We start from the raw sequence: 21,160 nt of genomic DNA, 5'->3' as shown, positions 1-21,160 counted from the left end.
AGTTTTTAGGATATTTAAGTTCTGTTTTTTTCTGTTTTTAGGATATAAAAACACAATAACAATTTGTTTAAAAAACAACTTTGTTAATGCAAAAAATTAAATTAACTCCATTTTAATTCACCTTTATGTTTTTCTTTTTGATTGTTGATGTGGAAGTATTAGACTTTCTCTTTTTAGAACTAACTTCTTTTTCAGCCATAAGTCGCTGTTTTACTGGAGTATCTGTAAGAATTTCTGCATACTTTCTCTTTGATCTAGTGAGTATTTCTTTCCTAGGTTGTGCTTTTGGCAGAAGTCTTACATTCTCTGGGGAAAATTCTAATGATGCCAGAGATGGAATTGCATCTGAGATTGAAATTGATATACTAATATATCAATACCTGCTTTAGATTGAGTTTCTGGACGATCAGTAACAAATGATGGAGCAAAATCTGCATCTGAAAATATATCTTTATCATATGGGAATATTCCTGCCACTCTAAAACCAGATGTTATGTTTTGTTGTGTAAGAGAATGCTGTAAGGCTATTTTTGCAATTCCTGGCAAATCATATATACTCATTGTTTTTCCTGGCCATTGCTTCATCCATGAGTCTTGTGCATTAGCTACGTATTTTTTGAATGGTCCGAATACAGATCTATCTAGAGGTTGTAACTTATGTGGGCAATGAGGAGGGAAGGAAAGCAAAACTATACCATTATCTTTACACAATGTTATAAATTGAACAGATAAATGAGACTGATGGTTGTCTAAAAGTAATAGCACATGACTTTCTTTTGTGGGCTTGACATGCCGAATAAAGTGGTTTAAGTAAGTGTCCCCCGTTCTTGAGATGTTAATGCTCCAACTTGCTTAATACCTTTACGAGCAATTACCTTGTTTGGTTTTTGCACAGTGGTGATACCAGTCTCATCAACATTGTAAATATTAGATGCAGAAAAATGATTTCTATCTAAAACATCTGATAATTTTTGAAAAAATACACCTACATTAGCACGACTAAAACTAGTTGCTCGTGCAAAACTTGTTGCTTCTGGAGTTCTGATAGACAATCCTGAATGTCAATTTAAAAACCCTTTCATCCAGTCAGGACCAGCCATTGAAAGTTTTAACCAAGATTTTGGAAAATTAAGGTTATACTTTATAGCACATTCAAATGCAAGTTTTCGTGTTTCATAAGGTGATAATCCAAAATAAATATCAGAAGCTGTTGATATATATGAAGCAATAGCTTTTTCTTGTTCTTAATTGAAAACTTGGCGTGACTTTTTATAACCAGGAATAGCTAGCGGCATTCCCATATTAATAGCTTTTTTTACTTTATTTATGTAACGAAAAAGAGTTGAGTAGTGGATTCCATACTTTTTTACTGATGCTCTAATCGATATTTCTTTTCCATCAATAACATGGTTTGCTGCCTCTATTACCACTGCTGTTGGATAAAGTCCTTTTTCAGTTTTTCTCTTATAAGTTCTTATTTACAATTTTTACTTAAGCACAAAATAACAGTTTATTCAAATTAAAAAAAAAAAAAAAACATTAACGTCATTTTACACAACTTAACCTACATCATTATTTATTTATATATGAATGATTAATGTATCTTTGCATATATGTATACATGTATAAATATATATATATATATATATATATATATATATATATATATATATATATATATATATATATATATAAATTTATATATATATATATATATAAATTTATACATAATACACATATAACATATATATATATATACATATATATGTATATATATATATATATATATATATATATATATATATATATATATATATATATATATATATATATATATATTGTATATATATATAAATTTAAAACAAAATTTTATGATAAAAATAAGTTTAAAAAAATTAAAAAAAATAAATAAATAAAAGCTTATATAAGTTTTATATGTATATATTATATATGAAGCGTATTTATATATATATATTTATGTATTATATATTTATGTATTATATATTATGTATATATACATATATGCTATATGTATATTATGTATATATATATATATATATTTATATATATATAAATATATATATATATATATTTATGTGTGTATATATATATATATATATATATATATATATATATATATATATATATATATATATATATATATATATATATATATATATATATATATATATATATATATATATATATATATATATATATATATGTATATATATACATAATATGTAATACATAAACATATATACATATATATACATATGCTTTATATATATTATATACATTTACAATTTATTTAAACTTATCTTCATCATAAAATTTTTGTTTTCGTTTATATTTGTTTGCGCTGTTACATAAAAAAAGCGTCCATTATTTTAGAAACAACTAGTTAAGTGCGTAAAATCAACAAATCCCGCAGCTAATTTATGATTCAACTTACCCTAAGCAATTTGACGCAACTTACCCCATGGGCATCATTATCATTCTAATCATTGTATATAATTATTTTTATTGAAATTTTTTTTTTCTTTTGACATATCGTGTTTGAAAAAGATTTTTTTAACTTACCATAACTTTATTATGGTCATATACCTCTAAGTTTAAGGTAAAACCCAAAAAAACTTCAAAAACGAAATTTAGAACTTTATATCGAAAAAAAAAAAACATCAATAACTTTTGAAATTTTTATTGAATAACTGTAAGTTTTTTACACCTGAGGCGTTAAAGTTATAGTTATATTATTTAAAAAAAATTTAGGAAAAATATACAAAAACCATTCTTTAAACCGCATTGTTGCAACTTACCCCTGTTGCAACTAGCCCCGGTCTCCCCTACCTTAATAACCATACAAAAATAAAAAAATAAAATAAAAAAGTCTCTAGAGTATTTTAGGCTCATTGGTATAAAAATTATATTGATTTTTATTTTTTAAAGTAACCAGATGTGTTATAATAGTTGAAAAAGGAAATCAAAATAAAGCTCGGTTTTTATATTAAACATAAAAATAAGCATTTGATATAAGTTAAGTTTTTCCAAGTCCTATAAATATCATTGATATAAATTAAAAACAACAACGGTTCTATGATTGGTTCCTAAGCGATCCTACGCTCAATATTGAGCGTGGGGCCGCCTTATTGCAATATCAATCCTTATTGCAATATCAGAAGTACTTGACTTCTTTTTAACAAATTGCTTTCTATTTATCAACTTGTTTTTTTGCCATTCATACATTAAGTTTTTGATTTCATAATGATTTAATTTTGATACTAAAATACCGTGATCCACTGAATCAAATATCATTCAAAGATTTTTAAAAACACCCAATTTCAATTTTTTTGTTACCCTTAACAAAAAAATTGAAATATTTTGTTTGTGAGTCCAATTATAGCATGCTAAGTAAAGAAACGTTTTTGAAACCAAATTAATTTTTATATAAAAGTTTTTATAAGTAAGTATGTATTATTATGATTACTTTCCCATAAACCTTAGAACACAGGTAACCCTAAATCTTAAACCCATAACTTAGAACACAGGTAGAATGGGACGGTAAAATTAGAACGCAGATATAACCTTTGAACACAGGTAGAATGGGACGGTAGAATTAGACGGTAATTGGACATGGCATAGCAATCAACATTTTTGTAAGCAGGATTAACTTCAGCTACATTTATTTTTTTTAAAAGCGTTATGCCTAAAAGAAGATGTTATCAAGTGTTTTCTAACGCATTTCATTCAAACAAGGGTTGCTACATTAATAATATTGCCGTTCTACCCACACAATTTATTTCGCTTTATTTTACTATTTCTCTATAAGATATTTGTTTGATATACAAGATAGAGATTTGTCTCCTATAAATTCTTCAAATTTTTAATTGGTTTCTCTATTTTTGTAAATAGACTGGGTTCAAATTTACAAAGTATGAGTTGATTTTATGGTAGATTTCTTTTTCTTCTGTAATATACTCATTATTATTTTAATAATAATATAATAATAATATTACCGAATACCCAGTAATATTACTGAATACTCAGTGGATACAAAACGTTTGAAACGTCTGAAAAACTTTTTTAGTTGTCTTAAACTCTTCTATGTTAAAGATTTTTTATTTCTTTACCTGTTACTTTGTTTATAATTGACCATACTTTCTTTTTGTCTATATTTATTTGACTGATGAAAAAAATATATTATTTTAGCTTGTCTGATATCTTTTTGAAATAATTTTTTCAGGCTTCGCACTCTTTTTTTGTAACCTTGATCCTTTGAATTTAAAAATTTTATGTAGTTGTATTTTGTTTTCATTTAGATGATTTTATAATTTTATTTAGATAGCATTCTCAGATTTTTTTATCTCTTTTTTTTTTTTTTTTTTACTTTAATTGCTTTTGCTGGAGAGACAGTATAAAAAATCTAATAAAAAGAAATAATAAAATTATCAAGTGCTCGATTTGGATCCATATGCAAGTATGTTTTACCAAAACTGTTGACCACTAACATCTAGTGGATGCAGAATGTGACAAAGGAGCTAGTAAGTAAATTAACAAGATATTGTATTTAATGCAAATAAGTACAACCCAATAGACAACAAGTAACAATGGGCAATCTTTTAAAATATGAATCCATTGACTAAAATATGTTTTTAACCTATAGTTTAATCGACTAAAATTAGATTTATTTAATAAATAATTGTTTAACAAAGCCCCATTTACCAAATTAATATTAGCGCATTTTTTTTAACTTTGTAGTTCAACGTTTCCGTTTTTAACTCATAACCTCGCCATTTTTACTCGTAACACCACCGTTTTTAATTCATAACCTTACCATTTTTAACTCGTAACATCGCAGTTTTTAATTTATAACCTCACTAATTTTGACTTGTAACATCACTGTTTTTAATCATAACTTCACCGTTTTTATCAGAAATAGTTAAGGTAATAATAACCGGAGTAATGCTCCGTTATTATTACCTTCTCTACCACAACTATGCACTCAACATTAGTCACACATACTACTTTAGGTAGCATTATTATGAATACTGTTTTCGAATGCAAGATCATATTTTTAATGTAAGTTCATTAGCAATAACGTCACGATCGATAACATCTGTATCGATAGCATGTTAAGAAGCAGCAACACTTTTAACAAAAATCGTTAGTCTTGAAAACAAGTACCACCTAGGACGCGTGCATGCCTTGTAATGTAGACTCTAGAAGTTATGATGGCCTCGCTTGACGATTATTAAAAGATTAATACATAATATATTTTTTGATGTTGCATTGTTTTCAGTCTCATATTCTGAAAAATCATTATCTATATCAAGTTAGAATCATCAAGATCTATATCATTATTGCTATATAGCTATAACTTATTTGTTTTCTTCAAGTCTAAAATCTAAAATATGTTAAACCTATTTGTTGTTATTTTTTTAAATTTTTTAAAGACTTTTCAAAAAGTGATTTTTAGTTACATCAAACATTCTAGAATATATTAAGAGCGCTTATATTGTAAACTTAAACATATTTTAGCTTTTTGTTAATTTTTAGCTGTTTCAAAATCCTTACCGTGATATTGCATGTATATATATACTGCATAAAGTAAAGCAACAGTATAAACTTTTCAAATATATATCAACCTATTTTGATGTAAAAATTTTAGAGTTTTCTTAAAAGTTATATTGACCTTTCCCAGAAACCTGCTGTAAATGTAATGATACAGTAAACTTGAATCTCATTTTAGAGAACTTGGAGATACAAGTGTATCCCGGTTTAGAAACTATTATGCCTGTAACTTTGGAAATATACCAGTTGCATTAATAAAAATGAATTTATGAATATGCAACCTCCTATGACTTTAAAAAACTTAATTTATTTGGCAATAAAATCTATGAAGCATTGGAGACGTTGCTCTTTATAGCACGACCAGAGCTACTACTTGGCTAAAAGGTAGACATCAACTACAAAATAGAATTCTCATTTGTAAATGCTATTTCAAAAGAGAATGCTTAGATGCTATTGTTCTTTCCGAAAAATGCAGAGGTTGTTTTTTATTGAAAAAATAGACCACCTGAAGCCTCTAAATAATTTTATTAAAAATCTAAGAGCTGCTAATAATAAAAACTGCAGAAAGTTTTATCGGGGTAATGGTACTATAATTTTGTTTGTTATTTATCAGGGTAATGGTACTATAATTTTGTTTGTTATTGAAAAGTAACTTAAAATACACTTCATATATTGGGGATGGTGACACCTTGTTTTGTGATGTTATTTTTCTCAAAACAAATTGGTGATAAAATATTGGGAAGCTTCAAATATTGAAGAGTGCCAAACAAAAAACAGTAATGAAAGAATGAAAGCTTGAAAACTGATATTTGGGAAATATGCCTCTAGATACATATGTTAGTAAAAAATCTTTAGAATTCATTAAATTCATTTTAATTCATTTAATGATGGCGTTTAATTGCGTAGTCTAAATAAAATACTCAGATAAAATAAAATACTCAGATACGTAATAGTATAATAAATGTATCATATATTGACATATAACGAATCTTAAATATTAAAATTAAATAGGAAATGTTTACCCAAATGCAATAAATTATCAAGAAGTTTCACTAAAAAACGACATTTTTTTTACGATAAGTGATATTGATATCAAACTAAAAAAGCTTAAAAATATTCTAACATCATGAATAACAATAATGATTCTCAATAATAAAAATAGAGTTAAATAAACCTATAAAAAATAATATCAAAAACATTTAAAACCAAAATTGATAAAAATATTAAAAAACACTTTTGACCAAAAAAAATTAAACGCATGAGACAAATATAAAATTTATACTTTCGCCATTATTAAATTAAACTTCATTTTTTCTCAAGTCCGAACTTGCTTCCTCGATCAGACTTTGAAACAATTGTAACAAACCGCATAAATGCATATACTAAAAGTATATTATACCGAATAAAAGAAATATACATTTGGTACAACTAGAAAAAACAACTATCATAAAATATACTGTAATAAAATAAATCAAAATTTCGAAGGTATTCTTATTTCAGGAATGTGGGACAAACTTTTGCATATTACACTCAAACCTCTTTTTATGCAGTCCTTTTTTATGCGATACTTTATTTGTGCGCTTTGTTTTATGCGATTTTTTCTGTGCGATCTCATATAATTTACAATTTATAAGCACAATAATTTCAATCTCAACAATTAAAATGTGTAATATGTATGTACATACGTCATTATATAGTTACTGTTATGAACATGCAACCACAAATTGCGTTACAACGTTAACTTTTAAATATTTTTTATATGAGAGTTGAATTGAATTTTTATGTAGCAATGCAAAGAGTTTTTTTATGCGGTCCGTATCTAACCGCATAAAAAAAAAGTGTTTTTAATATTGTTTCGAAAACTATTTATTATAGGTACTCCTGAAGTTTTATGTGATTTTTTTTAATGCGTTTTCTTTTATGCGGTCCCTACCTACCGCATAAAAAGAGGTTTGAGTGCATAAGAAAATTTTTGCCGGTTTTGCCGAAAATAGAAAGAAAAGTTTTTATTTTGATTACAAGCGTCATTATTTTGATTACAAGCGTTATTGTTATTTTGATTACAAGCCTTATTGCCAAGGCCTGTCGACTCACGTAAGAACAAGTAATTTGTTTACAGAGGATTGTGGAATGCCCAGGTAAAAAAACATTTAAAAACAAATAAATATTATGTTGTTATAAAAAACCAAATGCTGTCAGTGATTACTCTCAATTCATTTTGTAAACTATTTATAGAATTATTCTTTTTTTTTATACTATTTTGAAAATATTTAAAAAAATTCCCCATTAGAATTATTAAACATTAGTTTCATTAGAATTAGGTTTCTTGTTCATTGTTCAAAAGAACAGCAATATTAGCAAATTATTCCTTCAAGTTTCATTTGAAGATCATCAAATAGACTAACTATTATGATTCGATAAGTTTTCTTAAGACATAATATATTTATCATTGTCCATTCAAGTTTAAACATACATACGTACATATATATATATATATATATATATATATATATATATATATATATATATATATATATATATATATATATATTTTTTTGAAAGATGACATCTTGTATGAGAGTATATTATATATTATTTTAAAACATCAAGAAATACAGTTTCTCTCAATACAAATAATATTATTATATAAGAAATTTTCGCTGGGTTATAGATACCATCATCATCAGCTTGTAAAATATTACAATAATTTTTAATCGTTATAGTTTATATAAAACTGTTACTATTGACGTCAGCGGTTGAATGGCTTCTTTTGATTTTTAAATTTTAAAAATGGCGTCCAAAACATAGTTTTGACATATTGGCCTTCATCAAGGTTAATTCCGCCGTTTCGCGCAGAGCACATGTTGTTTTGTATTTCTAACGCCTCTCTAATTTTTCTTTCAAACTTTTTATTTTCTACCTTTAACGTTCTTGTTTTTTCCCAAATAATATTTTCTTTGCAAAAGGTTTTATGAAATGCTAATGCAGATTGATTAGGCTTGTTTTCATTAATGCTCTTCTGATGTTGATGCATCCGCGTACTTACCTGCATTTTTGTTTCACCTATGTAAACTTTGGAGCAGTTGCATTTTATTATATACGTTCCAGGTTGGCTGTTACTTGGTAGTTTTGTTTTGTTTTTTGATGTTAATAAAGATCTTAAATTTGGGTTTGATTTAAATACTGCTCTGTACCCTGCTTTCCGGAATATTTTTCGAAGTTTTGGTGAAAGGCCTGGTACCCAAGGTAAAGACACTACAGGAAGATTGTTGCATTCTGATGGAATTTTGTTTTTATTTTGTCTTTTTTGATGGAATTGGTGTGTAATATTCCTCAATAGCTTTTCATCGTACCCATTTTCAATAAACATGTCAATTAAAAAATTTATTTCGTTTTGCAAATGATGTTTACTACAGATGGAGTAAGCTCTGTGGAGAAAACCTTTAAATATAGCTGTTAAAATATAAATGATTCAAAGAAACGATTCTTTAATTTTATGAATGATGTTAAAAAACTTCAAAACTTTCTTAAATGTAAACTTGATGAAGAAGACTATATTAAATTAGAACAAATTACTGAATATTCAAGGGAAAGCATGTTTATTAAATCGAAAGAACGATTAATAAAAAAGTTTAACATACTTCAAAGTGAACATGCAAATGGAAAAGATATTGCGAGAAAAACAACAAAATATAAAAAGGACGCAGTTTTAAACCTTTGCGATACCGATATTTCCATAAGTCACAATGATTTTCTAAACCTTGGTCCAAATTTTGTACCATCTTTAAAGTCGATACCATACATGGATATTATAACAACAACAGAGTCTTCTGCGTTAAAATTAGAATACAACAACAAAGTAGAAAACACACAAAATTTAAGGAAAAATATTTTAAGAATACTAAAAATGGAGAAAAAAATAAATAACAATCTGACAAAAGAACAGAGGATATCTTTTAGAGAAATAAAAAACGATGAATATACCCGTTTGACAAAGGAACAGGTTTTGTAAGAATTGAACATTCTAAAGCCTTAGAAAAAATCCGTGAACAAATTGGTCTGACAAAAATTATTAGTGAAGACCCTACTGCCAGTTACGCGGCAAAAATTACAAGATTTCTTTCAAAACTAAATAAAAAACAGCGTTTTTCTAAAGAGGAATACTAAAAAATATATCCAAGTGATCCTATCCCACCTCGAATGTATGGAGTAATAAAAGCTCATAAACCAGAAAAATCGTACCCTATGAGAATAATTATCTCTACCATTGGCACACCAAACCACGGAATATCAGAATTCTTAGTTAAGATAATACAACCAGTCTTAAATGAAAATCCGACACGATTAAAAAACTCTTTTGACTTTATAAAAAAAGCTGAAAATTGGAATGTCGCCAACAATGATATTCAAGTGTCTAATGATGTTGTAAATTTGTACCCGTCAATTCCGTTAAAAGAAGCCACCGTTATACTTTTAGAACAATTAAGTAACAATTTATCATATAAAAATTTAACAAAACTAAGTATACCTGAAATAAAGCAACTCATAGAACTTTGCTTATATCAATGTTATTTTCATTGGAACAATTAGATTCACGTAATGGAAAACTCAGGACCAATCGGACTTTCTTTCATGGTTGTTCTCGCGGAATCTTTTCTACAATTCCATGAAAATAATGCAATAAAAATGGCTTTGACAATAAATCTTACACTTAATCTAAAATCATTTTTACGATACGTTGACGATAGTCATGCAAGATTTCCTAACATCAAACAAGCAAAACAATTCCAAGACATTTTAAATCAACAACATCCTGCTATACAATATACAATTATAGTTGAAAGCGAAACAAAAACGCTTAACATTCTCGATTTAACCATTATAAATAACACATAAGGAAAATATGAGTACAAAGTATATCGAAAAGAGGCAATCACTAATATTCAAATTAAACCACATTCAAATCACGATCCGAATATTTTAACGGCTATCTTTAAAGGTTTTCTCCACAGAGCTTACTCCATCTGTAGTAAACATCATTTGCAAAACGAAATAAATTTTTTAATTGACATGTTTATTGAAAATGGGTACGATGAAAAGCTATTGAGGAATATTACACACCAATTCCATCAAAAAAGACAAAATAAAAACAAAATTCCATCAGAATGCAACAATCTTCCTGTAGTGTCTTTACCTTGGGTACCAGGCCTTTCACCAAAACTTCGAAAAATATTCCGGAAAGCAGGGTACAGAGCAGTATTTAAATCAAACCCAAATTTAAGATCTTTATTAACATCAAAAAACAAAACAAAACTACCAAGTAACAGCCAACCTGGAACGTATATAATAAAATGCAACTGCTCCAAAGTTTACATAGGTGAAACAAAAATGCAGGTAAGTACGCGGATGCATCAACATCAGAAGAGCATTAATGAAAACAAGCCTAATCAATCTGCATTAGCATTTCATAAAACCTTTTGCAAAGAAAATATTATTTGGGAAAAAACAAGAACGTTAAAGGTAGAAAATAAAAAGTTTGAAAGAAAAATTAGAGAGGCGTTAGAAATACAAAACAACATGTGCTCTGCGCGAAACGGCGGAATTAACCTTGATGAAGGCCAATATGTCAAAACTATGTTTTGGACGCCATTTTTAAAATTTAAAAATCAAAAGAAGCCATTCAACCGCTGACGTCAATAGTAACAGTTTTATATAAACTATAACGATTAAAAATTATTGTAATATTTTACAAGCTGATGATGATGGTATCTATAACCCAGCGAAAATTTCTTATATAATAATATTATTTGTATTGAGAGAAACTGTATTTCTTGATGTTTTAAAATAATATATATATATATATATATATATATATATATACATATATACATATATATATATATATATATATATATATATATATATATATATATATATATATATATATATATATATATATATATATATATATATATATATATATATATATATATATATATATATATATATATATATATATATATACCTTGCCTAACAAAGAAAACACAAAAATTTTGAAAAATTTATTTTTATTTCTCAACATAGTCCCCTTTTAGCTCGATACACTTTTCCCGGCGTTTATAGCAAGTACCATCGAACTCTGCTATTTTGCAGATTTTTTGATTATTTTGCTATTTTTCGATGGTTCGATGACCCCAGACTCTACCTCTTCGTTTGTAAAAAATCTTCTCTCACCAAGCCATTTTCAAGTTTGGAAAAAGAAAATAATCTGAGGGGCCATATCTGGTGAAAAGGGTGCGTGAGAAAGCAATCCAAACTTTAATTCATTAATTTTAGCCATGGCAATAACAGATATGTGAACCGGTGCATTGTCTTGATGAAACAACACTTTCTTCATCGCCAAATGCGGATGTTTTTCATTTCAAATTAAATTTCACAGTTAAGCTTTCAAAGGTTAAGACTTTCAGCCATGGTTGTTTTTGTTTTTGTGTTTTCTTTGTTAGGCTAGGTAGTTCTGGGATAACCCTCGTGTATGTGTATATATATATATATATATATATATATATATATATATATATATATATATATATATATATATATATATATATATATATATATGTGTATATATATATATATCGTGTATGTGTATATATATATATATATATATATATATATATATATATATATATATATATATATATATATATATGTGTGTATGTGTATATGTATATATATATGTATGAGTATATATATATGTGTCGTGTATGTGTATATATATATATTGTGTATGTGTATATATATATATATATATATTGTGTATGTGTATATATATATATATATATATATATATATATATATATATATATATATATATATATATATATATATATATACATACAGAGGTGTGAAAATTTTTGGATTAACTAGGTTTTTTTCAATAAAAATAGTTTTTATATTCTAAAAAGAATTTATTGAGCAATTTAAAGTTACATTAATACTTTGTATGCATGCCTTTAGTATTTAGTAACTTGGTAACCACGCATAAGCTTGGTAGGTTGTCAACACTGCTATAAACATAAAGGTGGTCAATCAGCTGTTGTAAAAAGAATTTTTACTGTAAATACATTCATCAAAATAAAAGCTGAAGGTGAGTTTAATTAAATCATTAAGGTTAACCATTAGCATATTAATGTTTATTAGCTACAATTCTATTTTAAAATGTATAAAAAGTCTGATTACAAATTGTTTTGTTTTTTTCTACAGATTTTGAGGTTATGGGGAGAACCAAAGATCTTTTACCTAGAAAAGTTGCTGTTACTAAAACATTGCTTGAAGAAAAAAAGTATTTATAACGAGAAATAGCTTCAAGACTACAAATTTCACAGAAATCTGTAAGCCGTATCAGCCAGGCTATTAAAAATGGGCAAGATAACAATTCTGCACAACAAGGAAATTGTGGACGCAAGTCCAAAGTGAGCCTGAGAACCCAACGCAAACTTATCCATATGGCTAAAGTGAATAAAAGAGCCACTAGTGAAGACTTAAAAAAGTCCTTGGAGAAGTATGGTGTTTATATTTGCAGTTCTACGATTAGGAGAAGGCTTATTAATGCAGGTCTTCCAGCACGTCGGCCAAGAAAGAAAGCCAAAATAACAAGGGCAATGGCTAAAAAAAGGGTAAACTGGGCCCATGAGGTTAAATCTCGCTTTGGAAGTGATTGGAGTAAGGTGAGTAACTTAAACATTTCAATAGTTTTTCTTACACATGCTTCTTTAAACAAAAATCTCTACCCTAACACCAACCAACCCATGTTCCTTTTTCTTTCACACTTAACCGTCAATTTTCAAGATCTTTTCATTACTCATCTGCCAATTCCGGTCAATACTCAGCTGTGTTATTGCAGTGTGTTATTGCAGTCTGTTATATTATCTGATTACAGGTTTGTTTCTCTGATGAATCCATGTTTTCGATATGTGATGAAAGCAGTCAATATGTGAGAAGATCTTCAAACGAAGAGTTTTCTGAGACTTGTGTTGCTCAGACTGTGAAGCATCCTACCACAGTTATGGTGTGGAGTATCATTTCAGCCAAAGGCACAGGGCGTTTATATATTGTTGAAGGCACAATAAATCAGCACCAGTATAAGAAAGTTTTGGAAACAAGACTGCTGCCCCAATTGAGACACTTATTTCCTGATGGAGACTGTATTTTTATGCATGATGGTGCATCATGCCATAAAGCCAAGTCAGTGACAAAGTTTTTGACAGAAAACCATGTACAAACATTGCCATGGCCAGGAAACAGCCCAGTATGAACCCCATAGATAATTTATGGGCGGTTGTTAAGAAAAGGGTAAAGAAAACCAGCATTACCACAAAAGTTCAATTGATTGAACAACTTATCAAAATATGGCACCATGATGAGGAAATAAAAAATAAATGTCCAGTTCTTGTAGAAAGCATACCAAAGCGTATAGAAATGTTACTTAAGGCTAAAGAAATGCATACAAAGTATTAATGTAACTTTAAATTGTTCAATAAATTCTTTTTAGAATATAAAAACTATTTTTATTGAAAAAAACCTAGTTGAGTCTAATAATTATATATATATATATATATATATATATATATATATATATATATATATATATATATATATATATATATATATATATATATATATATATATATATATATATATAGAACCCTTAGATGTTGTCCGAAAGTTTTTTCCATATTTTGTTGACAAAAAGTAAAAATTAAAATGCAAGACCGGAATTTTTTTTTTTTAATAATGATAGACTGCCTGCCCAAACCAAACCCTCAGTCGATGTAGCAGCACTCCCTTGCGGGTCAGGCTATTTGTCAGTCGATGTAGCAGCACTCCCTTGCGAGTCAGGCTATTTGTCAGTCGATGTAGCAGCACTCCCTTGCGAGTCAGGCTATTTGTCAGTCGATGTAGCAGCACTCCCTTGCGAGTCAGGCTATAAGATAGTCGATGTAGCAACACTCTGCGCATGATTTACAGTAAAAAAAATAAAAATAAAAACATTTTATTAAAAAAAATAAAAATAAAAACATTTTATTAAAAAAAATAAAAATAAAAACATTGTTTATATTGTTAAAAACATTCAAAATGTTTTAAAAACATTCAGAATGTTTTTAAAAACATTCTGGTCAATTAAATTTGCGTTTTTGTGGTTTTTTTAAAAAACGATTAATTTGTAATTAAATTAATGGTTTTTACTTTCGTCCAACACGGAAATGTTGGACGAAAGTCAAAAGTAATTAAAAGTGACGTATATGTTGGCGTAAGAATCACTTTTTTCCTTCTGCTCTTCCCAAAGCCAACAAACTTTAGATCTATATATATATATATATATATATATATATATATATATATATATATATATATATATATATATATATATATATATATATATATATTGTGGAGTGGAGAATATATATATATATATATATATTGTGAGTGGAGAAACTATATTTATAAACAGAAAATATAAGTTTTTGATGTTAATTTTTGAAAAAGATCAACCCCATGCTGAAAGTAATTTTTCTTATCTTTTTAGTGTTATCTTGATGAGTTATAAATAACATAATAGACATACAAAAATGGCTAAAAATGGTCTTGCTTCAGACAAGAATAAGAAAGTTTGTAAATTAAATTTAGTGAGCTTTAAAAAAGCTAAGACTTTAATAAGATGTGCTGTTGTTAAAAAATATTGGTGAAATGAATAAAATGCCAGCAGAACAGCATATCATTGATTTAAAAGTTTTTCGTCAAATGCGAAAAGCAGAAAGGAGAGAGTTGCAATTTTGGCTAAAGAAACTAAACTACTATGGAGAAAGTTGAATATTCCAATTCTGCAAGGGAAATCAGCATCAGAAAGAAAAATTGAAAATATATTGAAAAAACTTGACAAAGATAGTCGAAAACCCGGAACTCAAAATTTTACCTAATTGTTTAACATAACTGATGAGAAAGGTGAATGGTTGTGTCAGAAAGATAAAGAATGTTATGGTCTACGAATGTTAACAAATGGAAGAGTTAGATACTGTACCACAATTGAAGATACTGAAGGTATTCATACAAGAAAACTAGTGTTGATAAAGAAACAAACGTCCATCAGCCAAGACCAAGATTTTGATGAATTAGCTAGTGAAGGAGGTCATTTTGAAACTGAAGAGTCGTGTTCCACCAATGATACTGAAGCTGAAGATGTCGAAAGTTTGTAATCATCATCGAAAAGACGAAAAACAAATTTGGCTGTGAATTTAGTGATTTCTGCGAAGATTAGTACTGAAAAAGCACATAAAGTTTGCAAAACTCTATCAAAAGGTTGAATTTCTATTCATACACCAACTCAAAGTGGCATCTACAAAGGTGTCATGAAAGAAGGAGAAAAGTTGAAAGCAAATTATATAGAGAACTTAAAAAATAAAAAGTTGTCTTTACACTTTGATGGAAAGCACATAAAGAAAATGGAATATCAAGTAGTTGTTTGGAAAAATGAAAAGAGAGAGGTTAGACTTGTTGTTCTTGAGCTGATGAATGGAAAAGGTGAACAATATTTAATGGGATAAAGCTTGTGCTGGATGAATATGAGCTGTGGCCAACTATAAAAATGATTGTATCTGACACAACAACTGCAAAAACCGGAATAAGAATTTATGTAGTAACACTGTTACAGAGACATTTCAAAACCATTGGACTAGAAAAGCCTACTTTTATAGGATGTCAACACCATACTTTAGATACTCTTTTAAAACATGTCATGAATGATCTTTTTGAAAGATCAACAAGACCACCAATTCTTCATTACACTTTTGTGACAAGATTACTGCAAGAGTACGAGAACCTGAAGTTATTATTCCAGGAAATCCTTTGACGAAAGTGAATTGCACACACTGGCAAAGATGACATGGACTTCCTGCATCACTTAATAGATTGTTTTAGAAAGTTTAAAATCACAGGTACCTTTCCAAAAGTGAATTTCAAATCACTTCCTGCTATAAGCAATGCAAAATGGAGCTCAAGAGCAATTTTTGTTCTTCTTGCTTACATTCTAATACCAGACTATCAAGAATCGAAATCTGCTCAAGCAGCATGCGACTTCATCGCACGCTGCTTGTGGTTTATGGGGTGATAAGTTTTAGTGATCACTACTTCAATCCTGCAGATTTTGTTAATCTATTAAAAGCATGCAATGAGCATCCAAAAGCATTAAAATCATTGAAGACGTTTTGGTCCAGAGCCAACACCGATTCCAATACAACAGTCAAATATATATGCAGAACATGCGGTAAAAGTGATGCAAGATTTAGTGCCTTTATGTCATGGCATAGAAAAACTTAACATTAAATACTTATTGTCAAATACACTGTAAATTTATTTTAATTATTCGCGTTTATAGGTTTTCAGTAAAGTAATGGAACATGTATTGCAAAATTACATTTCTTATATTCCATAAATCTTCTTTTTAAATGGGGGTGAACTTTTTTGAGATATAGTATAAATGTTTGATATTTTCTTGATTTTTGCATAAAAACTCCACTAAATTGAGTATGGGGATACAGGGTTGCAAAATTGTCATACCCTTAATATATATATATATATATATATATATATATATATATATATATATATATATATATATATATATATATATATATATATATATATATATATATATATATATATATATATATATATATATATATATAAACACACACATATATATATATCTGTTTTTTAAATAGTTTTCTTTATAAGAACTGTAACAGTAAACCTGTTAAAATGATTTTTTTTGTCAGCAAAAAAAAAAATGATTGTTTAAATAAAGCATTATTATGCAGTACAAAGCTAGAATCTGTTTCTATAAGAAAATTTATGCGGTAGTGGTGTAGTGATAGAGCGCTCACTTCATAAGCGAGAGGCTCCGAGTTTGATTCCCACCAAGTCCCTGGTAGTACCGCGCTCAACTTGTTTCTCCGCGCAGTGGCCTTGTTCATCAAGGTTCGTGTTTCGGAGTTATAGAGTTGAGAGAGGGTTATAACCACAAGTAGCCTCCTCATCTGTAGTGGCCTTCTCGGACTTGGGGAAGTGAATTATAAAAAAAATTTAAAAAAATTAAAAATTGTTTTTAGACCTGCTAATTTCTATTGGCAACAAGAATAACGCATTCAGGTAAGCTAATTCAAAATTGAAAAAGTCTGTCTGTCATTTCAACCTTCTTTGCTCTGAATAGTTCCAATCAAACTTTCTAAACATTCTTGCTTAAAGTGACTTTCAGTATACTAGTTATGTAACATTTAAACCACAAAACATACATTTCTTAATCCAAAGTTTAAATAATCTCAACAGTAACATGTTATTTGCTATTGTTGTTACATCACATTGAGCAAATTTATTAGCATGAAACTTTTTTGAATTTACTAAATAAAAAATAGTACCAATTTTATCAACTAATTAGTTGGTCAATAAAAAGTCAGTATAACAGTTGACAGTAACATTCATTTAAAAAAATGCTCCAAGATCAAAATGTCAATCATCAATTTTGGTGCAAAAAGGATAGAATTATATTTGTCTATCTTATACAGCGCCTGAATGTGATGTCATGAGACTATATTTAGAACTTAAATACTGTAGGGATGAAATTATGAAGAAGGCATTTTCCCCCAATAATTGCTAAATTAAATATTGAACTTTTAAAATGATTGATTCACAAACAATAACATAGGCCAACAAAAAAAAAAAAATTTTCTGATGCCAAGCAAACAATTTGTTTTTTGGATTGCATTTCACATTTTGATTTCAAATATGCAATTCATTTTTTACCATCACGTCAAGTTGTAAAGATATTTGGGTTCAGATCTTTAATATTTGGGGTAAAGTCCCTAATATTGTCAAAAAAAAGTTGTTCAAAAGTATGTCAACTTGGGTCTCAAAAAAAGCGTATTTCTATAGAGATTTTATAAAACATAAAAATTTTTCCTTAAAATTTTTTGGCAAAAAAATTATTTGAAAAAATGCTAAAGACTCTCAAAAAAATGTTAACAAAATGTTTTTTAGCAATAATACAAAAAATACTTATTTTTATTACAAACGAATAACATCTTAAAATCTCTATGAAAATACACTTCTTTTGAGACCCAGGTTGACATACTTTTGAACAACTTTTTTTTCGACAATATTAGGGACTTTACCCCAAATACTAAAGATTTGAACCCAAATATCTTTACAACTTGACGTGATGGTAAAAAATGAGTTGCATATTTGAAATCAAAATAAGAAATGCTACATAAAAAACAAATTGTTTTCTTGGCACCAGAAAAAAATTTTGTTTTTGTTGACCTGTGTAATCATTGTTTAGCATTTCAATAGGTTTTCCATCAAGATCTCCTTTTGACCTGAAGAAATAAAAACAATATATAACTTTTATATTTGGATAGTGAGTTAATCATTGAAGTAACTTAATAACTTGATAATTTTCATTAGTAATTCCACTCATACTTGTGCAGTTTATTGCAGCACAGTATGAAGGCATTTCTGAACAATGAAGAGTATTATTTATTAAAGAATCAACATACAAAATCCAGCTTTTTTGACCATGGCAATCAAAAAAGCACCATTTACCTTGGCATTACCTTGGCAACATTTTAAAAATTGAATTAAAGTTTTGCGCTTTTAATAAACTATTTTCTTATAAATTTCATGAATGAGATTGAATGAAAAATGGTTTTTATTACACAATATTATATTTTGTTTTTGAAATTTTGTTAGAAAAGTTCTCCTTTTCTTAAAGTTATCAAAACACTAAAAAACCTTCGACATATGCCGAATGCTGAGGTTAACTTTGGGCGCTGTACACACACACACACGCACACACACATACACACAAACATATATATTGTGGAATGATGTGCATAATCCCATTGATCATTTGATCAAAGTTGAGAAGCTAAATTTTCTCAAACAGGTTTTCAATTTCGTATTAATTTTAGATTACAATCCAGTATTAAAACAAAAAATACAGTTGTTATTTTTTTAAATAAAAAAACTTTTATAATACGCAAAAATTAATAAATTGTTAAATTAAGCTTCCCAATGTTTTTAATACTTAAAATTTAAAAAACAGCTTACCAACAAAACAAGTTACAAGGATTGCTAAACCAACAAATCCAATTCCAAATACAATGACACAATAACTTATCCAAGAAATAATAATAAGGCCTACTAGAACATTAACAGCTGTAAATAAAACTAAATTGTTAATTTTTCTAGGAAGTGGAACCAAGGTACCAGGAAACTTTCCTGTCTGCAGAAATGTCTCATATAACACATCCTAAAAATATAAACATTAAGTTGAAAAGAAACGAGAAAAATATATATAAAGAAAAATATATACATTTTCAGTTTATTTTAAATAAGCATGAAGCATGATCCTTGAATTTAATAGCTTTGCATTATTACGTGATATTTTCATTATAGAGCCTTTTTTATTTCAAAGTTCTATATTCTTAATTATATATAAATTTTAACTATATATAAATTACCATTTAAATGAACTTATTATTTGTTAAAAGTAAAAAAAAGCTCCAAAAAAAAGTTTTCTTTCATTTTTTTAAAAATCAAATGTTTTACTTGGATTGTCAATATAGTAGACTATGCATTCTATTGTATTATTTTTAAATATGGTATGGCAATTTCATTCAATTTAACATTCCATTTAATGCTGTTGAAAATAAAGAATTTAAAAAATTGGTGAGTTTTTTAAAACCTGGTTATGATCCTCCTAACAGAAAGAAATTTTCAGCAGAGTTGGATAAAGTTAATGATGAAGTTATTTTATCAATGAAAAGTGAATTTGCAAGCAACAGGAGTACTACTACATTGATACAAGATGATTGAAGGAATGTCAGAAGTGATCCAATTATTGCTCTTATATGAAACGGAAGATCCCAGATTTAATCCTCTGAATATTGTGCGAAATTAGCTATTCAAGCAATAAAACACATCAAGAAGGTTTATAAGCAAGATGTAAATAACACTGCACTGTACCATAGGAATTATTTTAATTTGAAAAAACCTAAAAATAACAGTTTAAGAAAACTTGATTGTCTATTTTAAACAGATCTATACAAATGACAATTTGAACAAAATAAAAAAAAATAAAAGAAGTTATCGAAGATGTGTATGTACATATACATCCACATTTGTGTATAAAGCCTGTTACTCAAATTTAGTTTAGAACATGTGACACCAAATTTTCTGCAAATTTGATTGAAGTTAATAAATGCTTTAGAAATCATCACCAAAAATATGTAATATTGTTTATAATAAATTATTGTATGGTCCCTTATACAGTTTAAAATGTCATTGCTCTTCTATTAAGTGAATTTCTGTCAATATATCAACTAATAAAGTTAGTTCTAAATTTTAGGGATGATAGGAATGAAGCTATGCTGCAACTTCCCAAATGATCTACATTGGAACTCTTAGATGGACTGCTTAAAAAACTGCCTATATTAAATTGACTACTACCATGATATTAGAGAAAACTACAAAAATA

The 21,160-nt window shown here is 27.7% G+C and overlaps 1 protein-coding gene across 2 annotated transcripts in view; it reads right to left on the bottom strand.

Annotated features, from left to right (window-relative positions):
- Positions 1-6,428: 6,428 nt before the first annotated feature.
- Positions 6,429-21,160, bottom strand: part of LOC101238717 (1-acyl-sn-glycerol-3-phosphate acyltransferase delta) — a 54,189-nt gene continuing 39,457 nt past the window's right edge. For both annotated transcript variants that reach the window (XM_065792515.1, XM_065792516.1), the window contains 2 exons: positions 19,732-19,933; positions 6,429-6,953 (listed from right to left, as the gene is read on the bottom strand). In XM_065792515.1, the coding sequence (XP_065648587.1) occupies positions 6,877-6,953; positions 19,732-19,933 (279 nt within the window). In that variant the 3' untranslated portion in view covers positions 6,429-6,876. The remainder of the gene's footprint in view (positions 6,954-19,731; positions 19,934-21,160) is intronic.

Source organism: Hydra vulgaris, chromosome 03 (assembly GCF_038396675.1).
Source record: "Hydra vulgaris chromosome 03, alternate assembly HydraT2T_AEP".
Lineage (NCBI taxonomy): Eukaryota > Metazoa > Cnidaria > Hydrozoa > Anthoathecata > Hydridae > Hydra > Hydra vulgaris.
The sequence above is the reverse complement of the archived record's forward strand: the minus strand, read 5'-3'. Positions and strand labels throughout refer to the sequence as shown.